At 45.6% G+C, this 19,434-nt stretch overlaps 1 protein-coding gene across 1 annotated transcript in view; it reads right to left on the bottom strand.

Annotated features, from left to right (window-relative positions):
• The window catches only part of LOC148522967 (FERM domain-containing protein 4B-like), a 67,496-nt gene extending 51,622 nt beyond the window's left edge, over positions 1 to 15,874 (bottom strand). Inside the window, exon 1 of the mRNA XM_088473434.1 lies at positions 15,713 to 15,874. Coding sequence (XP_088329560.1) covers positions 15,713 to 15,874 — 162 coding nt within the window. The remainder of the gene's footprint in view (positions 1 to 15,712) is intronic.
• Between the last annotated feature and the right edge of the window lie 3,560 nt (positions 15,875 to 19,434).

The following is a 19,434-nucleotide window of genomic DNA, read 5'->3' as shown; positions in this document are numbered from 1 at the left end:
AGTTTAAAAAAAAATATATATATATATATTTTTTTATTATTTTTAATTTTAACTTTACTGTTTTCTCCTCTTCAGATGGGAGGTCAGGATCCGCGGCTGCAGCGGCCAGGTAGGTGAGCGGAGGGGGGAGGGGTTGCGTGGGAATTACCACAGCTGTAATCAGTGCTGCGCATGCGGCGCTTTTGTGACCGAAACAGCGCATGCGCAGCACTGATTACAGCTGCGGTAAGGTAGAGTACATAGGGAAAAGTACCTTTTTCCCGAAAAGCTGTCATCGCAAAAATGACAGCTTTTCGGAATATATACTGATGGAGAGGAGGAATGATGAATTCCTCCGGTAATTAGGTAGAACTCCATGCCAGTTCTAAACCTAATTACCTCCATTGAGTTTTTAGTTATGATGAATAGGCCCCATAGTCATAATTGGTGACTTCTATAAAAGGTTCGTGCAAGAGGCTCCCGGAGTGGGCAACCCTCTCCGATAGGCGTGAAGGGTGCCGTCCTGCTGTTTAAAGCTGCCATTTGCGCTAGTTAACAGTTGGGGGCGGGGCTATCCAATCATTTTGTCCCCAATCTTCAAAACTGCTATTTACAGCATTTTACAGTGGGGGCGTGGCTAGGACAGCGCAATTCAATGTAAATCGCATCATCCGACCTCTGGGCCTCCCACTTTATTGTCAGCAGCAGACTGGACAACTATCGGGAGGCCAGGAGAATCACCCCAAATTTGGGACTTGACTGGGCCTTCTGGAACAGTTGGAAAGTATGGGTATAGTTGTCCACTTTTTAGGGAATCGGTGTGATCTTAAAAATAAAAATGAACTTTCCTTCAAATTATAATTATATATATATATATATATATATATATATATATATATAGTGTAGCAAGGTGGTGTCACTCTCCGGTCTTTAGCACAAAATCTACATCACGTCTTTGCTGGTCAACGTTTCGAGTTTATAGGCAAACTCATCATCATGTCAAGATGACGAGTTTCTTGAAACTCGAAACGTTGACCAGCAAAGACATGATGTAGATTTTGTGCTAAAGACCGGAGAGTGACACCACCTTGCTACGCTATTTAACAAATTTTGTGAGGACCACGGTGAACATTACACTGCAGAACCGTATATACAGTATATATTGTAGATATATATATATATATATATAATTATATATATATATCTAAGTATATTTTGTTTATTTATTCATTTCTTTTTTTAAATACAGATCCTGTCTATAATACATTGTGGCAGGGAGACAATCCATTACAAACCTATGTCCCAGTGCTGAGGGCTCCACTGTCAGATCTCATAGCTGAAAACATGACAAGCTCATGTTTTAACTCCCATCCGATGAATAGCGATAGCAACCAGGCTGCCGAAACTGCGCAGTAGCCTGAATTATTTATGGTTACCAGACAAAAGAAGAAAAGATTGCCTTCTCGCCACCAGGATCAACACTGTCTAGTCTTCACTGTCACACTGACAGCATCAAAACAGACAGTGTCAGATCTCATAGAGCGGGGAGATGAACAGAAATGTCCTAACTCCCAATGAGGATTACTAAGAAGAAATTTTATAGAACTAAGTATCAATAGAAGTATATTAAACATATATCAAATATGTCAATGTTCACATAGGAAAGACTTATAAATTTAGTAGTCATATTTTTGTAATGACATGGTCAAAGGTAAGTTTTCTTTGGGAATATAAAATCAACAAGGCTAAGTAAAAAGAGTGGCTTGGGATAAATCTGCTGGACAATGCAGCAGCCAGGACTTAACGAGGATGGTGCAATCCAAACAAGTATCTTCCCTGGGGTTCAATGGGGTCTAATCAGGCTCTGGGAATCACAGTTTTATACGATCCAGAGGGGGCGATTCAATTGTTGCGTGGGAGGTGATAATTAATGAGCACCCAGTTTTGCAATTGAATTGTTCTGGGCACTCATTAATTATCGCCCTCTTCACGCCCTATTAGAACGGGTTTGGCCGTGTAAAACGGCTAAACCCATCCAAACTCCTAGTTATGGCGCCCTAACCACGGGTTTCTCGGATATTTTTGCTCGCACCCTCCTGAGGGTTTGAGCAGAAATGCCGGCGGCGGCTGCTGTCCTGCCCAGACGGAGTGATAGAATTGCTCCATTTGTCGACTTAAAAAAATAACCGTCGGTTAAACAATTGAATTGCCCCCCAGAGTTAGAACTATTGTGAGTGCAGGGCGCGCAACCGCTATATGGCCTGGTGGTTGGGGGGGGGGGGGGGGCAAAAAATGTCATGCGCCCTCCCATCACCCTCTGAAATGCAGTGTTACGTCTCTATGGGTGTCACTATTATAGCTGTCTCTTGTAAATGTATAAAAGTTATTTATTGAACACATTACATATTGTGACATAAAATGTGGCTTCTACAAAATCTCTAAACTATACGGTCTCAGCAGGGAAGAGTATGTGCTTACGTTTCATACTATGCATATGCAGTACATAACAATCGGCCGTCTGCGTGTGTAATCGCAGTTGCAATGCACAATAAATCAGGCCCACAGTCCACTCTGATGGTTGTCTAATGCGCTGCGGCATCGGATCACTCTGCCTGAACATTGTTTATCTGAGTAACCGTCACATGATCAAGCTATCGGTGAAACGACCATCCAGTGTCCTGGAAGCTCTCTCTGGGCCTGATTCAGACCCGCTCGCAAGCGCTATGCGGGTCGATGGTGGCCCAGTGCGCATGCGCACGACGGAGCCGGCTCCATCGTGCGCATGCGCAAGACCCGGATAGCGACGGGCAAACAGTCGCTCCGAGTCTCGTACCAAAGGGGGCGTGCTGTCGATGTTGAGTGACAGCACGACCCCTTTGGTGGGCGGGCCGGTGTCAGTGGGAGTGCTTTCGGCTCTGGTAGAGCCGAAAGCACTCTAGGGCTTGCGGCAACGAGACCCTACCACAAGGGTCTCGTCGCAAGCCCGATGGTCGCGATGGTCTTGACCATCGCGACCATCTTCCTGGCCGCTCGCTATAGCTGTGGGTGGTCACCCACAGCTATGCGAGCGGCCAGGAGGCCGCTCTGAAATACAAGAAGGACGGCCCTGATTCAGAGCGAGCGCTCTGTCAGAGCGTCCGGCTCTGAATCAGGCCCTCTGTGCACAGGGATTCTCCAACACCCACTACCTCTACGGGCCCTGACCTCACAGATATTCCCTCAGCAACACTTTAATTGGTGGTCCCCACGGTGAGCTGTCCTGTGCTGCAGCTGCAACAGGGCATACAGCCGTGCCTCCCCTCTCATTTCACCTTCACTACTGTGTATGACGGGAGACAGCAGAGGCAGTGACTTACTGTATAAGTGCCCCACACCTTTACTATATTATAAGGCAAAATGTTCATATCTATCATAATACTGTCAAATACAACAATGGTTTAAACATATATGGGAGAAATGTATATCTAATAAGAATCTCATTTAAGCTATCAACCTGATTACATTTAATATTGTTTTCAGCAGTGCATATTCTGTTTGTGTTAAAATGAGATTGAGTTTTATACTTTGACTAAATATTCTTTAAACATGCTCATTAAGCAATTCATTTGCTAATAGTGTTTTCAGCAGTGCAAACCTGGCTTGTGCAGAGTATTATTATACTTTGACTTCAAACTGCATGTTTTTTTTTTTCTTGACCCTGTGAAACAGATTATTTATTTCATCATAGTGAGTGGGTGTCCTTTATTTTAAGCTAAGTGTTCTTTTGACTTTTCTATTTCCCTATATTTCTTTTCACTTATATTTTCGCTTCCTTTTACAAATCTCTTATATTGTCAGAATACTCTGACAGTAAGAGAGTCTTAATGGTTTAACCTTTTAAGGGCAATCCCCCCAGGGTTACACTGAGATCCATGTTGCTATTTAAATGATTGAATTAACTCAAACTGATAACCAACCAGGACATTTTGTCCTCTTTGTCTCTTTGGACCTTAATCAGCAATGCACGTATGGTCGGGAATCTGCGAAGGTGCCTGTCCCGTACTGCGCACGGAGGCGTGTCGCCGCTGTTGGAGGGGATGGAAGAGACCAGGATCCCTGTCGGCTGATGGAGATTTCCTGGCCTCTTTGTTGTAACTGCGGTGGCGGCGTGCATGGCCCCATGGATCACTTAGCCGGCCGATGTTATTGCAGTTATCGGATAAGAAATGCAGCAGGAGGTGGTGTGGTGCCTCCTGTTGCATTACCATATTTGCAAGGACGGAATTGCAAAGCTGCTTGCAAGCAGCTTTACAATTCCGTCCTAAACTCAATAAGGCCCTTAGTTTGTATGTCATAAGTGTGATGTAGGTCTAAACGTTTGTAGATAAACTAATAACTAATGATAAACTAATAACATTTAATGTAATAGACCTCTTAAATGTTAGTGTGCCCCACTTTAGAAGTACTTTGCCCATATGTGTTCCTCTTTCCACAATTGTTTTACTTCTGAGAGCAACCCCATTACCTTATGTACTTTTAGTACCTCTATAAGGCACACTTGCCTACCCTCCCGGAAAGGCCAGGAGGCTCCCAAAAATCGTGTGGGGTCTATTCTCTAAGCCTTGGATCAGGGCCGGATTAAGGTCTGTGGGGGCCCCTGGGCAACAAACTTGTGGGGGCCCCTATCAGTGATCCAAGTGTATATATGTAAATATATATATATATATATATATTATACACATGTGTATAATGTATATATATTATACACATACATATACACACACACATTTACATATATACACTTGGATCCCTGATATTACACACACACACACACTGTGCCCCCACCAGCAGCACCACACTTTAAATAGAAAAAAAATACATTAATTGACTCACCCTCCAGGGCCGAGGCAATAACACAGCAGCAGCCAGTGACCCGAGGCTAGTGAAGGGGATTTATGCTCTTCCAAGGCAGCAGCTCCTGTCTTGCATGCACCTCCGCGGGCTTCCGACGCGGCTGTTGATGGGGTGGGCTGGCGTGTGGCTGCCCAGCGTGACCTCTGATGTCACGCCTGCATTGCCGTACAGCCCCACTACACAACCTGCCCGCCGGCCGGAGCAGCGCCGCGCTCTGAGTCCAAGTGCTCAGTGAGCGCTGCCCAGCTACAGTAACAGAGGACCGCAGCGGAGACAGCTAAATGCTGTACTCCGCCGGTCATGGTAGTAGTGGTGGCAGGGGACAGGGTGTGGGGGGCCCCTATGTGTGGGGGGCCCGGGACAACTGCCCCTGTCGCCCTGCCTATAATCCGGCCCTGCCTTGGATACAGATAAAGTGAACGGAGATAAAGAACCAACCAATCAGCTCCTGTCATTTTTCAAACACAGCCTGTAGAGTGACTGGTTGGTTGGGACTTTGGGCCTGATTCAGACCCGCTCACTATCTGCGTACGCTCGCTGGTTGCGTATGCAAATCTGTCAAAGTGACCCCACGGGAAGCGAACGCTCGTCAAGGCATCAGCACGCCCACCATGTCTTAGTGAGCAGCCACTTTGTCTGAGCGTACACCCAATCGCACAGGCAGAGCCGCCCACCAGCACACGTCATCTCCAGGAATTGTATTAAAACATTGGTACATCGAGCACCATCGGATGCTAACGCAGTGCGTGCGGTTGCTTTACCCTACCACAAGCATTGCAGGGTAATCAGTGTAAAAAAAAAGGTAAGTGACATGTACTATGACGCTGCCTGTTAATTATGCACGCCTCCAAAACGGCGTTGATACACTCAGGCACGCCTGCGTTCGCATCTCCAACCCCCCGTTATTAGTGTCCTGCCCCTGATACCACCCACAAACGGCCTCTCCTGTCACTCATTACCCTGGGCTGCCTTTGCTAGGAGAGCAAGAGGGTTGCAATCGCAGTGTGTAGTTCGCGCACGCGCAGAACGAAGCATGCGCGTACACAGAACATCGGGCCACTTGCGAACACACAACTCGAGCAAGCGGCTCTGAATCAGGCCCTTTATCTCCGTTCACTTTATCTCCATCCAAGGCTTAGTAAATAGACCCCCTAGTCAGCAACTTAAATATAACTAAAAAGAAAAAAAAATGATAACTAAGGGCAGTGAATAAAAGATGCTGCAAGGCTTCGGGGGTTTATAATTACACATCATCATGATCGCTGCAATGCAAGCCATTTTGAAGTGGGACTTTTGTTTTCCGTCCTGCCTGTCTCATTAGGCAGTTATTGTTTTTTCAGGCAATAAAATGGATTTTGGCAGACTGAAAATTTCATACAGCGTCCAGATCAAAGACCGTCGTCTCGGCCTGGTAAATGAGTTCCCAGTGTGACAAAAATACTGCTAAGTCCGTTACAAGATTAACAAAAAGAATTAACAAGCCTCCTGTAGACCGACAATTACACACAACATGCGCAGCTGAGTATTACAGACATCATTCCTCAAAGGGGAAATATATATATATGACCAATTTGCACTCTGACGCTGTATTATGTTTGTAAATGATTTGGCACTGTAAGAACGACACCACATCATTAGCTTGCTATGTTATCATATGTATCATTATATTATTAATATTATAAGTCTGTAACAAGAGCCCCTAAATCCCCACCTTTCAATTGATAAAAAAAAACAGTTGCAAAGACCAATTTAAACTGCAACTTGGTTTTCAATTGCAGACACTGCACAAGATACAAAGTAACATTACACTACATATAGGGCTGATTCAGATGTGAACGCAAAGCTGATATTGACGCAGATTGAGCGATTGTTAGCCATTGCGCACGGGCAGCGACTCAATTGCTAATACGCTCACTCATAGGATTTACTTTCAAAATGCGTGACAGGATGTCAGCATTTGGGGGAGGTAACGGGGGGTGGTTAGAAAAAAGCAGGCATGACGGTAGAACTTGAACGCGGTTTTCTGGGCGTGCGTGAATTAGCCACAGTGTTCATGTTCGCAGCAGGAGAGCCCTCTGCGTGTCTGGAGACCCGCTGTGTCTGTGGCACCTTAGACTTACTCAGGAGGCTGAAGGTGGTCTGATCTGCAATCAGTGTTTCTGGTTTTGAACGTCAGCGGCGGAAGAGCGCTGCTCTGAATCAGGGCGTTTTTTATTTTTTTGTGCGGCCTCCTGGCCGCTCGCATAGCTGTGGGTGACCACCCAAAGCTATAGCGAGCGGCCATGATGATTGTGGTAGGGTCTCGTGGCCGCAAGCCCCAGAGAGCTTTCGGCTCTAACAGAGCCGAAAGCTCTCCACTGACATCACTTGTGATGTCAGTGGGGCCGCCCCCAAACGACAGGCGTTCTCATGGGAACGCCTCCATTTGGGCAGCCACCCCCCCCCCGGCCGCCCACCAAAGGGGGTGAGCTGTCACTCAATCGACAGCTCGCCCCCTTTGTTGCGAGACCCGGACCGACTGAGTGCCCGTCGCTATCCAGGTCTCGCGCATGCGCACGCCGGCGCCGTCGTGCGCATGCGCTCTGGCCCACCATCGACCCGTTTACGAGCGCTCAGTGCTTGCGACCGTTTCTGAATCAGGCCCGCAGTGGGTGGTATTTAATTGTTATAGCGTGCCCATCTGCCGTCTAAAGTGACGGGAGATCGCGAGGTGCTATTCAATTGTTGCTGTTTTTCGCGTCCAAAGTGGTCGGGTTTAGCCGCGTAAAATGGCTACCCCCGACCAAAGTGCTGGGCGCGATCACTAAAAGTGCTGTTTGGGCGCTCAACAGGTCACTTTTCGCCCATTTCAGCTCGCATCCCCCTGGGGTTGCGAGCTGAGATGGTGCGCTGGCAGCTGATTGTGCCCGACAGGAGCAATAACAACTGAATAGCTCCTGTCGGGCACGTAAAGGGGCAAAACAATTGAATACCGCCCAGTGAAAAAACATTCAGTACACGAATGCGGTCATTGATCAGTACATAAAAAAGTGAAACGCATAACTGGGGCACAGAAGTAGTTACAAAAAGGACAACTGCAAAAAAAATATAGCTCAAAACCTTACATAATCACACTAGTTCTAATACGAAATCCTGTACAAAGGATATAAGTCTAGAATAAGTCAGTGTCTTCCTCAGCGTGCCCTTCTGTACCTCTCACTCGCTGAAAAGTTATATATTTAAACCCAAACCAGTTGCTAATGATTAGCATGGGACAGCATTATAGCATGTGGTAGCTGAGATATAAAGAGGGACTTACCTTACAATTAGACCACACAAATCAAATGATGCAAATCATTACAGAAAACACAATAGTAATAAACACATTCCTATAAATACTGCACGGTGGAAGTAGGAGCAGAGCGAGCCCCGTCTCCTTCCGTTGCCGTGCAATCTTAAGGAAATGACATCCATGGTTTAGAAACAAAAGCCTTCTAAATTTGAGTCAACAGAGTTCTGCATTGTCAGTACTGTGTTGAAAATAGCAGGTTTTTCCACTATGTACTTTATAATTATTATTATTATCATTTATTTATATGGCGCCACAAATGTTCCGCAGCGCCTTACAAAGAACATAAACAAGTTGTAGACAAGCGACTTACAGAACAATACAATACAGGACCAGGACATGGATAATATATATTGCTACATTAGTGACCATAACACCCAGATAAGCAACAGAACATAAGCAGCCAAGTGTTAGGTGCCCTAGTGGGGAGTAAGAAGTAGATGAAACTAAAGTAGAGCCTGAAACCAAGATGCGGCTGCATCGCCTGCTCACATACAAACGCAGATCTCCGCCTGTAGTCGGTTGCATCTATGCGGCCTGCCGCACCTATCAATGATGCACTCAGGGGGGTTTCCGAGTACCCAGAAACCACCTCTGATAGACAGTTGTTTTTTTTTCTGAGACAGAGACAGCTTTGTTACAATTTCAGACCACAGGACAACCCATACTTGCCTACACTCCCTGAATGTCCGGGAGGTTCCCGAGGTTTCCGAAAGTCGGGTGGAGAGTTTCCTGCACCCTCCTCCACTGCCCGCACCTCCCCTCCAGCCGTTTGTAACCCCCCACTGAACACGTAGTTGACCGGCGGGTGGGTGCGGTCAGTGATGTGCGGTGAGGTGAGGCAGAGCCTTTCTTATCATACTTAGGTATACTCCAGAGTTTTGACTATAAATATGTAAAGAAAATATAATAAATATCTTTGTATTATTCTAATCAATTTATAGTCAAAACTCTGGAGTAGAAAGTGTATGGCAGGTGAGGCACTGCCTCCCCTGTCTACCGTTTCCGCACATCCCTGATCAAAACACACTAAATTTCCAGCACTATCTACAGCTGCACCTTTGTATAATGCCCACATGAGCCCTCGGGTTTATATATGTATCTTTAATGCTGGCTCTGATACTAGCCAGTGCCTCCCCAGCCATTTAACTCACCGCACGTCACTGGGTGGGGTGTGATGACACATTGCCCGGCCCCCGCTATACATTGCCTGTTTTATCGTCACTGTATAGCGGAGGGCGGGGCCATGATGACGCAATCGTGCCGCTACTCTCCCGGCCACCGCACGCTCTTTCTGCCGACCTGGCTGCCCCCTCCCTGTGGAGGAGGCAGCAAAGTTGGTAAGTGTGGGGCAGCCCCGTTCCACAGTCAATTTGCATATTACCTATGGAACACTAGCATGACACACAAGACAGAGAGGGAGGGGCAATATTGTGAATTCCGTGTTAGTAACTGTACATTGCAATTACAATTTACCAAACACATATAAAATTAAAGTTTAATATTTCAAATGCACAAGACAAGCACACTTACACACACCAACGTTATTCAATATGGAAATGTCAAATCAGCTTTCCATATTATTGCCTGAACTATTATAGGAGCCTGCGCACATTTTATAAGACACCTAGTTAACATGAAAATGTAATTTAGCATAATATTGCTCGCTACAATATCCATTTTAAATGGCAGTGGAAGATCTACTTGTCTGTATGCAGGAAAACTAGGCCAGATAGTATTGCTCAAGGCTTCCGGTCATAGAATTTTATGTATTAAACACGATAATTGAATTGGCAGAACCTCGCGGTAACTAATATAGTGTTAAAACAATACACTTGGGCAACTCCTGTCCGCAGCAAATCTTGATGACTAAGTGGCTGGGAACACCGCTTGGTGTTGTTTGAATAGAACCCTCTGTTAACATTTGGCAAAGTTATGAGAGGAGGAAATGAGCAGCGATATTTCAGATGGATTAGACAGTTTGTGATTGTTAATTAAAAAAAAAAAAATGAGAAAGAAAATATAGAAGTAATAACACTCCGTTAATGTTTAGTAGTTCAGCAGCGGATTTGAGGAAAGCAGAAGAGATTTTTTCTAGAAAATAATAGAAGTTGGATACATGAAGTTAATTTCATATAGAAACAAGGGCAACAGTTTTCTTTTAGGGATAGATATTTTAGCAGATTCTCCCTCCACCCCACCACCACAACAACCATAGTATTTTTTGGCAGAGCCACATGGCCGGCGGTTCGAATCCCGACAGCGGAAGCCCGGCAGGGGTGAAGATCCCGAACGTCCAAAGGTAAGTATAAATTAACCTAATTCTGCCCCCTAACCCTCCTTTAGGGGTGCCTAACCCTAACCTATCCCCAAAAGGCCTAACCATAACCCCGCAGCCTAACCCTAAGTCTCCCAGGGGTGCCTAACCCTAACCTGCCAGGGGGGTGCCTAACCCTAAGTCCCCCCCCGGGAGCCCCTAACCTAACCCTCCCCCCCCCATGCCGGCTGTCCACGCCCGGCGCCCGGCTTACCTTTGATCGGTAAGCCGGGTGTCAGGCTCCTGGCATACAGTAGGTCTAATGACAGGCATTGGGATTTCAACGCCTGTCTTTAGACACTTGCCGGTATTAGACAGTCGGGATGCCGACGGTCGGCAGTTAGAGCGTTGGCATCCAGACTGCATACCGCCAGGGGAACCCTTTCACCGGGTCCATTATCTGTGAGGGTGACTCAATTAAAATACTTACCCAGCCTACAGTCCCTCGCTGTCTCTATGAAGACCATATGACAGCATTCTGCCATCTGATTAGTGGATAGTTTCAGCCATTCTCAGTGGTTAATAGGTTTTGATTGGTGAATGGCTCAGACATACCCAGTAACTATGCAAATACTGCAGAACTCACCCCGAAACTGAGAAGCTGCTCTGATTGTGCTAAAACACAATGCTCCTGATTGAATGCTTTGTGGGTAGAGGGGTTGATTGAAGAGAGAGGGGTGTTTATTATTTTTGATAGTTGATTTGCATGTAACTTTTTTTCCTACTTTTCTGATTGAGTTTGTTGCTCAGACTGAACTGATATTGTATGCAATTTGAGTGACAATTTCTCTATTACCACAGTACTGCTAAATGTTATCTTGTCTGTGTCTTGGCGCAGAATACATATATGTTTAAACGTTTACTGTAGCCAACCAGCATACCTTACTATACAGAAGCATCCTAATTGATTAGCTTTTCTTTTGGAACATGTACATAGGCCTTGCTTCCAAATATTCTAACCTGCTATAGCACAGCCTATTTTCTGTTGTTTTGTTCATGCTGAGTGTTCTCCATAATGTTTTCAGAGATTGGTACATCAACTTCTACAGCTGTCAAACCGTAACGCAGGTGTCCTAAGGCGAGCTCTGGGTGGACAAAAGCCTCCCGTGGAGCTGTCTAAAGATGGCGTTACCCACATTCCAGGGCTTGGTGCATATGGAAATGCGGCCAAATCTCCGAAAACTATGGTTTTCGGAGTTCTGACAGCATTTCACCCTTTTAGTACATCCCACCCAAAATCTGTTGTAAGAGCTGTGTCACTGCAGCACATTTTGTAACAAATTTCTAGAGCTGTTTACTGCCATAATACATTGTTTTCTACAAACTACTTTACTCGCAAAGTTTAATAGCAGCCACTGGCAAGCACTGATATACACACTTCCATTGTGCAGTACATTCCATTCCAACAGGAGGCTAAAATGATTTAATAAACACAGTGTACGAATGGGAATGCCTGGGGAATCACTGAATAAATTGTCCTGTATCCTCAGCTTGAATGAAAGTTAAAGAGATGTAGGTAATTACAGCCATTTATATTATTCAAGCCATCATTTTGCTGTCTCTCTGTTTAAACCCTCTAGTGATTAAAAATGTGTCCACTCCCCAGTGTCACAATCTAATTCATGGTCTTTCTGGCCTCTGTAGACGTGCACAGGAGAGGATAGTCCACTTATATTTCCAAAAAGTTGATGAGAATAAAAACTTCAGTAATCTACAAGAGAACTTCTACATAAAAGCAGAAGAATCACTTGAAAAGAATCTCTAAGCAAGACGGATGTATGAACTTTGGGCCTGATTCATTACCGATCGCAACTGCGATTGCGCACGCAATCGGGTGATTGTTGTGTTCTGTGCATGTGTATGCACCGCAGTACGCATGCGCAAACCGGCCACTGCGATCAGGACTGCGGTCGCAGTGACTATGCATACCCATCGCAGAGTGATTGACAGGAAGTGCCGTTTGTGGGTGGTGATGGGGGGGGGGTGGTCGGCAAAACGTAGGCGTGTCAGTGCAGTTGAAGGCCGTTGCATGGGCGTGCATAAATTATCCACTGCGATGCCATACGCAGCTTGTGTACTCATAGCGTGATAAAAGGTTAACGATTCCTGAGTAAGGTCAGAGCTTGTGCAAGTGTGCGTGAGGCTGCGATGGTACTCTATGTTACCGATGGTTTCGCAGTCTTGCTAAGTATTACAGATGTGTGTAAGGTAAGGTGGGCGTCCTTATGTTGTGCTGTGCCGACATAGCAATCGCAATGGATTAGCATACTATCGCAGTGAGACTACGTGCGTAATCGCTATTGCGATCGGTAATGAATGAGGCCCTTTGTTTTCTATAGAGATGCATTTGACACCACAATCTTTCTGTCCCAATGTGGAAGGAGCCTCTCATTGCTGTTCTATGCTGCTGTGGGACCCTGCTCCTTCCACTGTATAACTCTCAGTCTGCTCGGGATGTACTAAGCATCGCATCCGCAGTGCTGTACATTCTGCCAATTATCAGGTACAGACCGGCGATAATATCGCCTGTATGTACCTAGAAAATTGCAAAGGACATCTCTCCCGGTAAGAGCTGTGCTTTGTGAATGCGATAGAGGGACTTCAGGGCTCATAACCCAAAAGTCCCTCTGGTATCTTTCTGCGCATGTGCAGAATGACGCGTGCCCTTCAGAGGGTGCTGAGTGGATCCCATTGGATCCCTCTCAGGGGGCGTTGAGAATAGAATAGGTGTAATACCATCATCGGGTCGTTTTACCGCATTTTTTAGCTTAATACATCCCACCTTCTGTGGCTTCCTGCTGTCTCCATTTCTCTCCTCACATCATGTCACTGCCCTTGTCACTTATATCCCTGTTCTCACTAACACATCACTCATCTCCTGATATACTCTGTGCTGTTGGGCACCTGTTCCTTCCATTATATAGCTCTTAGTCTGTGGCTTCCTGCTGCCTCCAATTCCCTACTCACATCATGAAAATAGCCCTGTCCTTATTAACACAATCACACATCTCCTGATATACTCTGTGCTGCTGGGCACCCGTTCCTTCCATTATATAACTCTCAGTCTGTGGCTTCCTGCTGCCTCCAATTCCCTACTCACATCATGATAAGAGCCCTGTCCTCAATAACACAATCACACATCTCCTGATATACTCTGTGCTGCTGGGCACCTGTTCCTTCCATTATATAACTCTCAGTCTGTGGCTTTCTGCTGCCTCCAATTCCCTACTCACATCATGATAATAGCCCTGTCCTTAATAACACAATCACACATCTCCTGATATACTCTGTGCTGCTGGGCACCTGTTCCTTCCATTATATAACTCTCAGTCTGTGGCTTCCTGCTGCCTCCAATTCCCTACTCACATCATGATAATAGCCCTGTCCTCAATAACACAATCACACAACTGGACAGGTCATCGTGCCCCAAAAGGTCAGCGCACACAACACAACAATATCTGATTGGATACAGGTTGTACTATGACCAATTCCATCTTCCAACTTAAGGCATCTCAGACAAGTTGAAGCAGAAAACTGATTGCAAATAGGACAGTACTCAGATTATAGTTAAAAAAAAACACCCTAACACTATAACTTCAGCATAAACTTTAGCATAAATAAATGTGTATATGTTTTTATACACATAGGCCACAAATGGTATAACATGGGTGTCAAAGTAGCACTTAATAAACTGTGATTTGCAGTCCCTGACTATCAGAGCGGGCAGTCTAGTGTGTAGCCCACAGTTCACCAAGCACAACACCCCTCACCCTTTTCTCCATCATACTATTATGTGCACAGAGCACCCGGTCTCTCCTCTGCCCGTCTCTCACAGGACCTCTGTCCTTACCCTCAGACTGACAGCCCAAACAATCAGCGGGTACATGTCTTGTAACAGTACATGCACAGCTACCAATGCTGGGAGCTTAGCAAACACCCTTTCCCTGCCACATTCCAGACATGAGGAGACACAAGGACTGATGGGCACAGACTGCCATCAAAACAGTTCTTCAATGTGGGAGTTTGACAGCATTGCCCAATGCCCATCAATGCTAAAACCATGTGATTGTGATACTATGAGGCTGCTATAGGTAAATTAGATCAAACTTAACGGACAGTGGACCTGATTCAGAGCCACTCGCTAGATGCGATCGCTCGCATCCAGCGTATGCAAATTTGTCAAAGTGACGCCATGGGAAGCGCTCGCTCGCCAAGGCATAAGCACACCCACTTTGGCGGTGCGAGCGATCGCTCTGTGTATGCAGACACCCACTAGCATATGTAGAGACGCCCACTAGCGCACGTCATCTCCAGGATGTGTTTTAAAACATTGGTACATCGAGTACCATCGGATGTGATCGCAGCGCTTGTGGTTGCCTTACCCTACCGCAAGCACTGCGAGGACTTCAGTGTAAAACCAGGCATGCGACGTGTACTGTGATGCTGCCTGTACTTATGCACGCCTTAAAAACGGCGTGGAAACACCCAGGTACGCCTGTGTTCGCACCTCCACACCCCCGTTATTAGTGTCCTGCCCATTACCACCCACAAACGGCCTCTCCTGTCACTCATTTCACTGGGCTGTCTTTGCTGGGCGAGCGAGCGGGCTGCGATCGCACAAAGTAGTTTGCGCACGCACAGAACGAAGCGTGCACTTGCACGTGCGCATACCATCGGGCTGTTTGCGAGCGCACAACACTTGCGAGCGGCTCTGAATCAGGTCCAGTGTTTTATTTTAAAGGCTTTGTAGATTTTTTTCTAATATACATAGTATGCACTGTAAATTTAGCCGATACCTGCCAATCACACATTAGCTGTGACAATCTACTGTAAGTTCGGTAACGGTTTCAACAAAATAAAAGAAACTAAAAGATAGGAGATTATCTCATTTCTATTTCTATTATACCTATTAATGCACAGTATAATCACCATGTATCTTTATGCTGGACATAATTCTCAGTATCGGTTTTGTTCTGCTGTAACTGCACAGTACCACTTCTGTTCTGTACCCTCAGCATCTGCTAAATAAAACAACGTTAAAGTCTAGATGCCAAGCTGCAGAGTATACCTGAAATGAAATATGAAAATCTTGCCAACTGTGCCAGGAGCAGGAAACCTTACTACTCAAACTGTGCCCACTCCGACTAATGCACACATTGATTCGCGGCTGTAGTGACACTGTGAAGACTGTTTACCTGGTACACCTCCCTCAGCCCGCACCACGACCTCAGCATCTGTTGGCACGTCCTGGCTCTGTGGGTGTACCACCTCCTCAGCGTGGACACAGACAGGTTCCACATAAAGCGACTCCCATTGCACAGCATGTCCTCTACTCCGCACATGAAGACCGAAGCCATAGCTCAGGAGAGATCTACTCCCCTCTAATGCACAGCTTGGTCCGGCAGCCGGCGAGACAGCAGCTTTACACTGTGCACAGTGGAAAGAAAAAAAAAAAGGTAGAGTGTAGCACAAAATCCAGGGTCAATTAAACAAACTCGTCTTTCAGTCAGCTTCCTGGGCAGGATCCAAACACTGCTGGAAGTCAGGCCAACGGCTGTAACGGCTCAGCCCTTATTACCCACAGCATCCAGGTCTGTCCCTCGCAGCGTGTCTCCAAATAGTTGAATTAAAACAGTAGTTTAAAAAAAAATATATATATATATATATTTTTTTTTTTTTTTTTTAAACAAAATGAAGCAAGTTTTGCCAAAACTGCGAACCGTCCAAAGATCTTGTCTTGTACGATGATATCGTCAATGTCTTAACGACTACTTTGTCTGGCTCCGAGGACAGCACAGATGGGCGATTGCCATTTGGCTTGTAGGTTGGGCATTGCCTTCAGATGGGAACTGTGAGAATCTGCAGCAACTGGTGGTAAACTGGGCCACAGAGAGACATCGACCTAGAAGTGTATTATCTGGGCTAGAGACGAAGGCAAAGATTACCGCTTGATTAAGAGAAAAGCAATCTGGTCTAAGGATAAAAGTCACGTAATGGCATTAATGAAGAGCTCACTCGCAGAGACGGAGATGAATCACACAAGCTGTAAACACTTGCATAATGGCCCTCTGGGGAGAATACTTGAAAGGAGCCTGTGTTGTTATGGTGAAAGTGAGGCTTTCGGATGGGCCCCGGAGGACCACAGCAGTTCACCTCGTTCCTCTCTGTATTAAGAGCTTGAGAGAGAGCTAGCGGGAAGCTGGAAAACTGAGGAAGTCTCTCAGTGAAATTTTAAGGTGTCTCCAAGGATGAGTATTTCCTAAACTTTTTGGAAGTAAAGAAACTTACGAGTATTTCTGTGTCTCCCTCTGCAAAGTATGGAGAAAGCAAAAACTGTACTTACATTTAATAGCATCATGTCCTATAGATTGTAAGCTTGCGAGCAGGGCCCTCTTACCTCTCTGTGGGGCCCATTTATCAATGATCGCATTGCAAAAGCCTATAAATCTGTTTTTTTTTTTAAGTTATTTTTGTATTTGTCTAATGTAGATATTAAGGGGCATATACAATTGGGCGCGAGGTTTAGCGAGTTAAAAACCTTGCGCCCAATTCCGGAATGCCGCGGGTATGCACGCTCCTGCTACCCGCGGTATTCAATTAAAAAAATAGTGGTTGCGGGGTTTTCAGCCCTGAAAACCCTGCGCCGCGTAAAAACAAAACAAAAAAAACCACCTACCTGGCAGGGGGTCTCCGCGGCTCCCAGTGGCTTCCCCTCTCTCTTCTTACTGGAGAGGGGGCTGCTGGGAGTCCTGGGGGCTGATGGGAGGAGCAGGGGCTGCTGGGAGATGTAGTCTCCCAGCACACTCACTCATACACACACTCACTCATACACACTTACATACAGCACACACACTGACATATTCACCCTGCTGCAGAAGAGCCGGCTCCTGACGCTGGATGCAGAAGAAGATGCAGAAGACAGCGCTGAGGAAGGTGAGTAATTACGGACTAATTAAGTGAATTGGATACTTCCAGTTGCTTAATTAGTCCTCGGGGGGGGGGTGCCGTGGGGGTGTCAGAGCAAGTCCCTGTGATTTTTCCTAAAATCATCGATTTTAGGAAAAATCACGCTTGCTCAAGAGGTGCGTGAAAAAAAACCTCCTGGTGCGTGTTTTTTAAAAAACCATGCACCTAAGAGAATAGCAAAAAACCCGCACCTGCAGGAAAAACCTCGCAGGTGCGGGTTTTTTTATATTCTCGCACAAAATTGAATATGCCCCTAAAGGGATTGATGTATAAAAGTATCATAGTTATAGGACTGTCCTACAACTACACAGATGGCTACAATGACAGTGTTTAGTGCTGAGTAAGGAAATCGGTTTAGGCTAGAGTGCCACAAGTAGGCAGTGTAAGGGGCATTACCAGTTATACTAGTAAGTTACATCATCTTTGAGTGGAGATAACCATTAAGTTCAAAGGAATTTACTTATACTAGTCTTCTATAACGCTTCAACTCCAATGCTGACTATGAGACACTATATAAATATAAGCATTTATTTGCATATATGTTGAATATATAAATATCCAGCTCCTACACCACTATTATCCTAACAGATATAAATGAGAAGAAGAATTTGTCTTTTCATCTAAAATGTAAATGATTTCCAGAGCCGACTTGAATTGTAATAAATATGTCAGCGTGATTTACAATTTTCTGTTTCAAATTTATAGCCATGAATATATAATCTATATAGAGAAGTAGGAAGGAGACGCTGGATTCAATTACACAAATAATTGTTATTGCTCTGTTTTTATAGGCACTGTGTAAAATGTTCAATATAATACATATTACTCACGCAGGTACAGTATAAGCAGGTACAGTATAAGCTGGTACAGTATAAGCAGGTACAGTATAAGCAGGTACAGTATAAGCAGGTACAGTATAAGCTGGTACAGTATAAGCAGGTACAGTTGCAGCTTGATGGGGTTGCTGATTTTTTTTCCACAACTGGGAACAATTTTTAGGGCCAGAAACTTTCAGCTTTCAGGGGTCTATTTATCAAGCAAGGTTTCTCCTGCGTTCCCTGTATCAATTTATTACTCTACAAAATCAAAAACATGGCTACATCTCAGGATGGCGTTATGCTTAGTGAGGTGCACTGAGGTCAATGGCTGGAGATGCACACATGGAGATGGGTCTGAGTGCTGGGAGCCTGTCTCACCCCCTACTCACTGTAACTCTCCCCTCACTACACTAAGGGGTCTATTTACTAAGCAGTGTTAGGAGACAGAGTGAAAAGTGACAAGAATGATAAAGTGCCAGCCAATCAGCTCCCAACTGTCATCTCACAGGATGTGTTTGAAAAATGACAATTGGGAGCTGATTGGCTGGCACCTTATCACTTTCTTGTCACTTTTCACTCTGTCTCCTAATACTGCTTAGTAAATAGACCCCTAAGCCTCAGTGTCCATTGCTTCTCCTGCCTGCATCACTGTGTCTTCTCTTGCTGATGCTGACTGATCAAACACGGCAGTGCACTTCCTGGTCACATGACACATCCAAGGTGTCCATCAGTGCTTAAGACATGCCCTCCCATACTCAGAGCATGCCTCTATTAGCTCTCTTTCTGTGCAGCTTACTGCCCATGATGTGGCCCCGCCCCCAGCTCTGCAAGCAGTGTCTGACTATACAGAAGCGAGGCTGAGCTGTTGCTGCCTCATCTCTTGTCTCCCTGCTGTCCCAGGGAGCTCCACAAAGCTGGTGAGTGTTAACTATAAAAATGAAACAAAGAAGATGTTTATAAGTTATATTTGTATTATTGCAATAATTTTTATATAAAATCTCAGGAGTATGACAGGGGAGCAGGGGAGTATCTATAATGGGTGCAGGGAGTGCGGGGCACACGGGCCCCTGGGTCCAGGGGAGGCCCGCACTGCACCCTTATTCAGGCCCGCCAGGAGCCGCGGCGGGCCCGGG

The sequence above is a fragment of the Taudactylus pleione genome, unplaced genomic scaffold (assembly GCF_031769625.1).
Source record: "Taudactylus pleione unplaced genomic scaffold, aTauple2 ptg000135l, whole genome shotgun sequence".
NCBI lineage: Eukaryota > Metazoa > Chordata > Amphibia > Anura > Myobatrachidae > Taudactylus > Taudactylus pleione.
The sequence above is the reverse complement of the archived record's forward strand: the minus strand, read 5'-3'. Positions and strand labels throughout refer to the sequence as shown.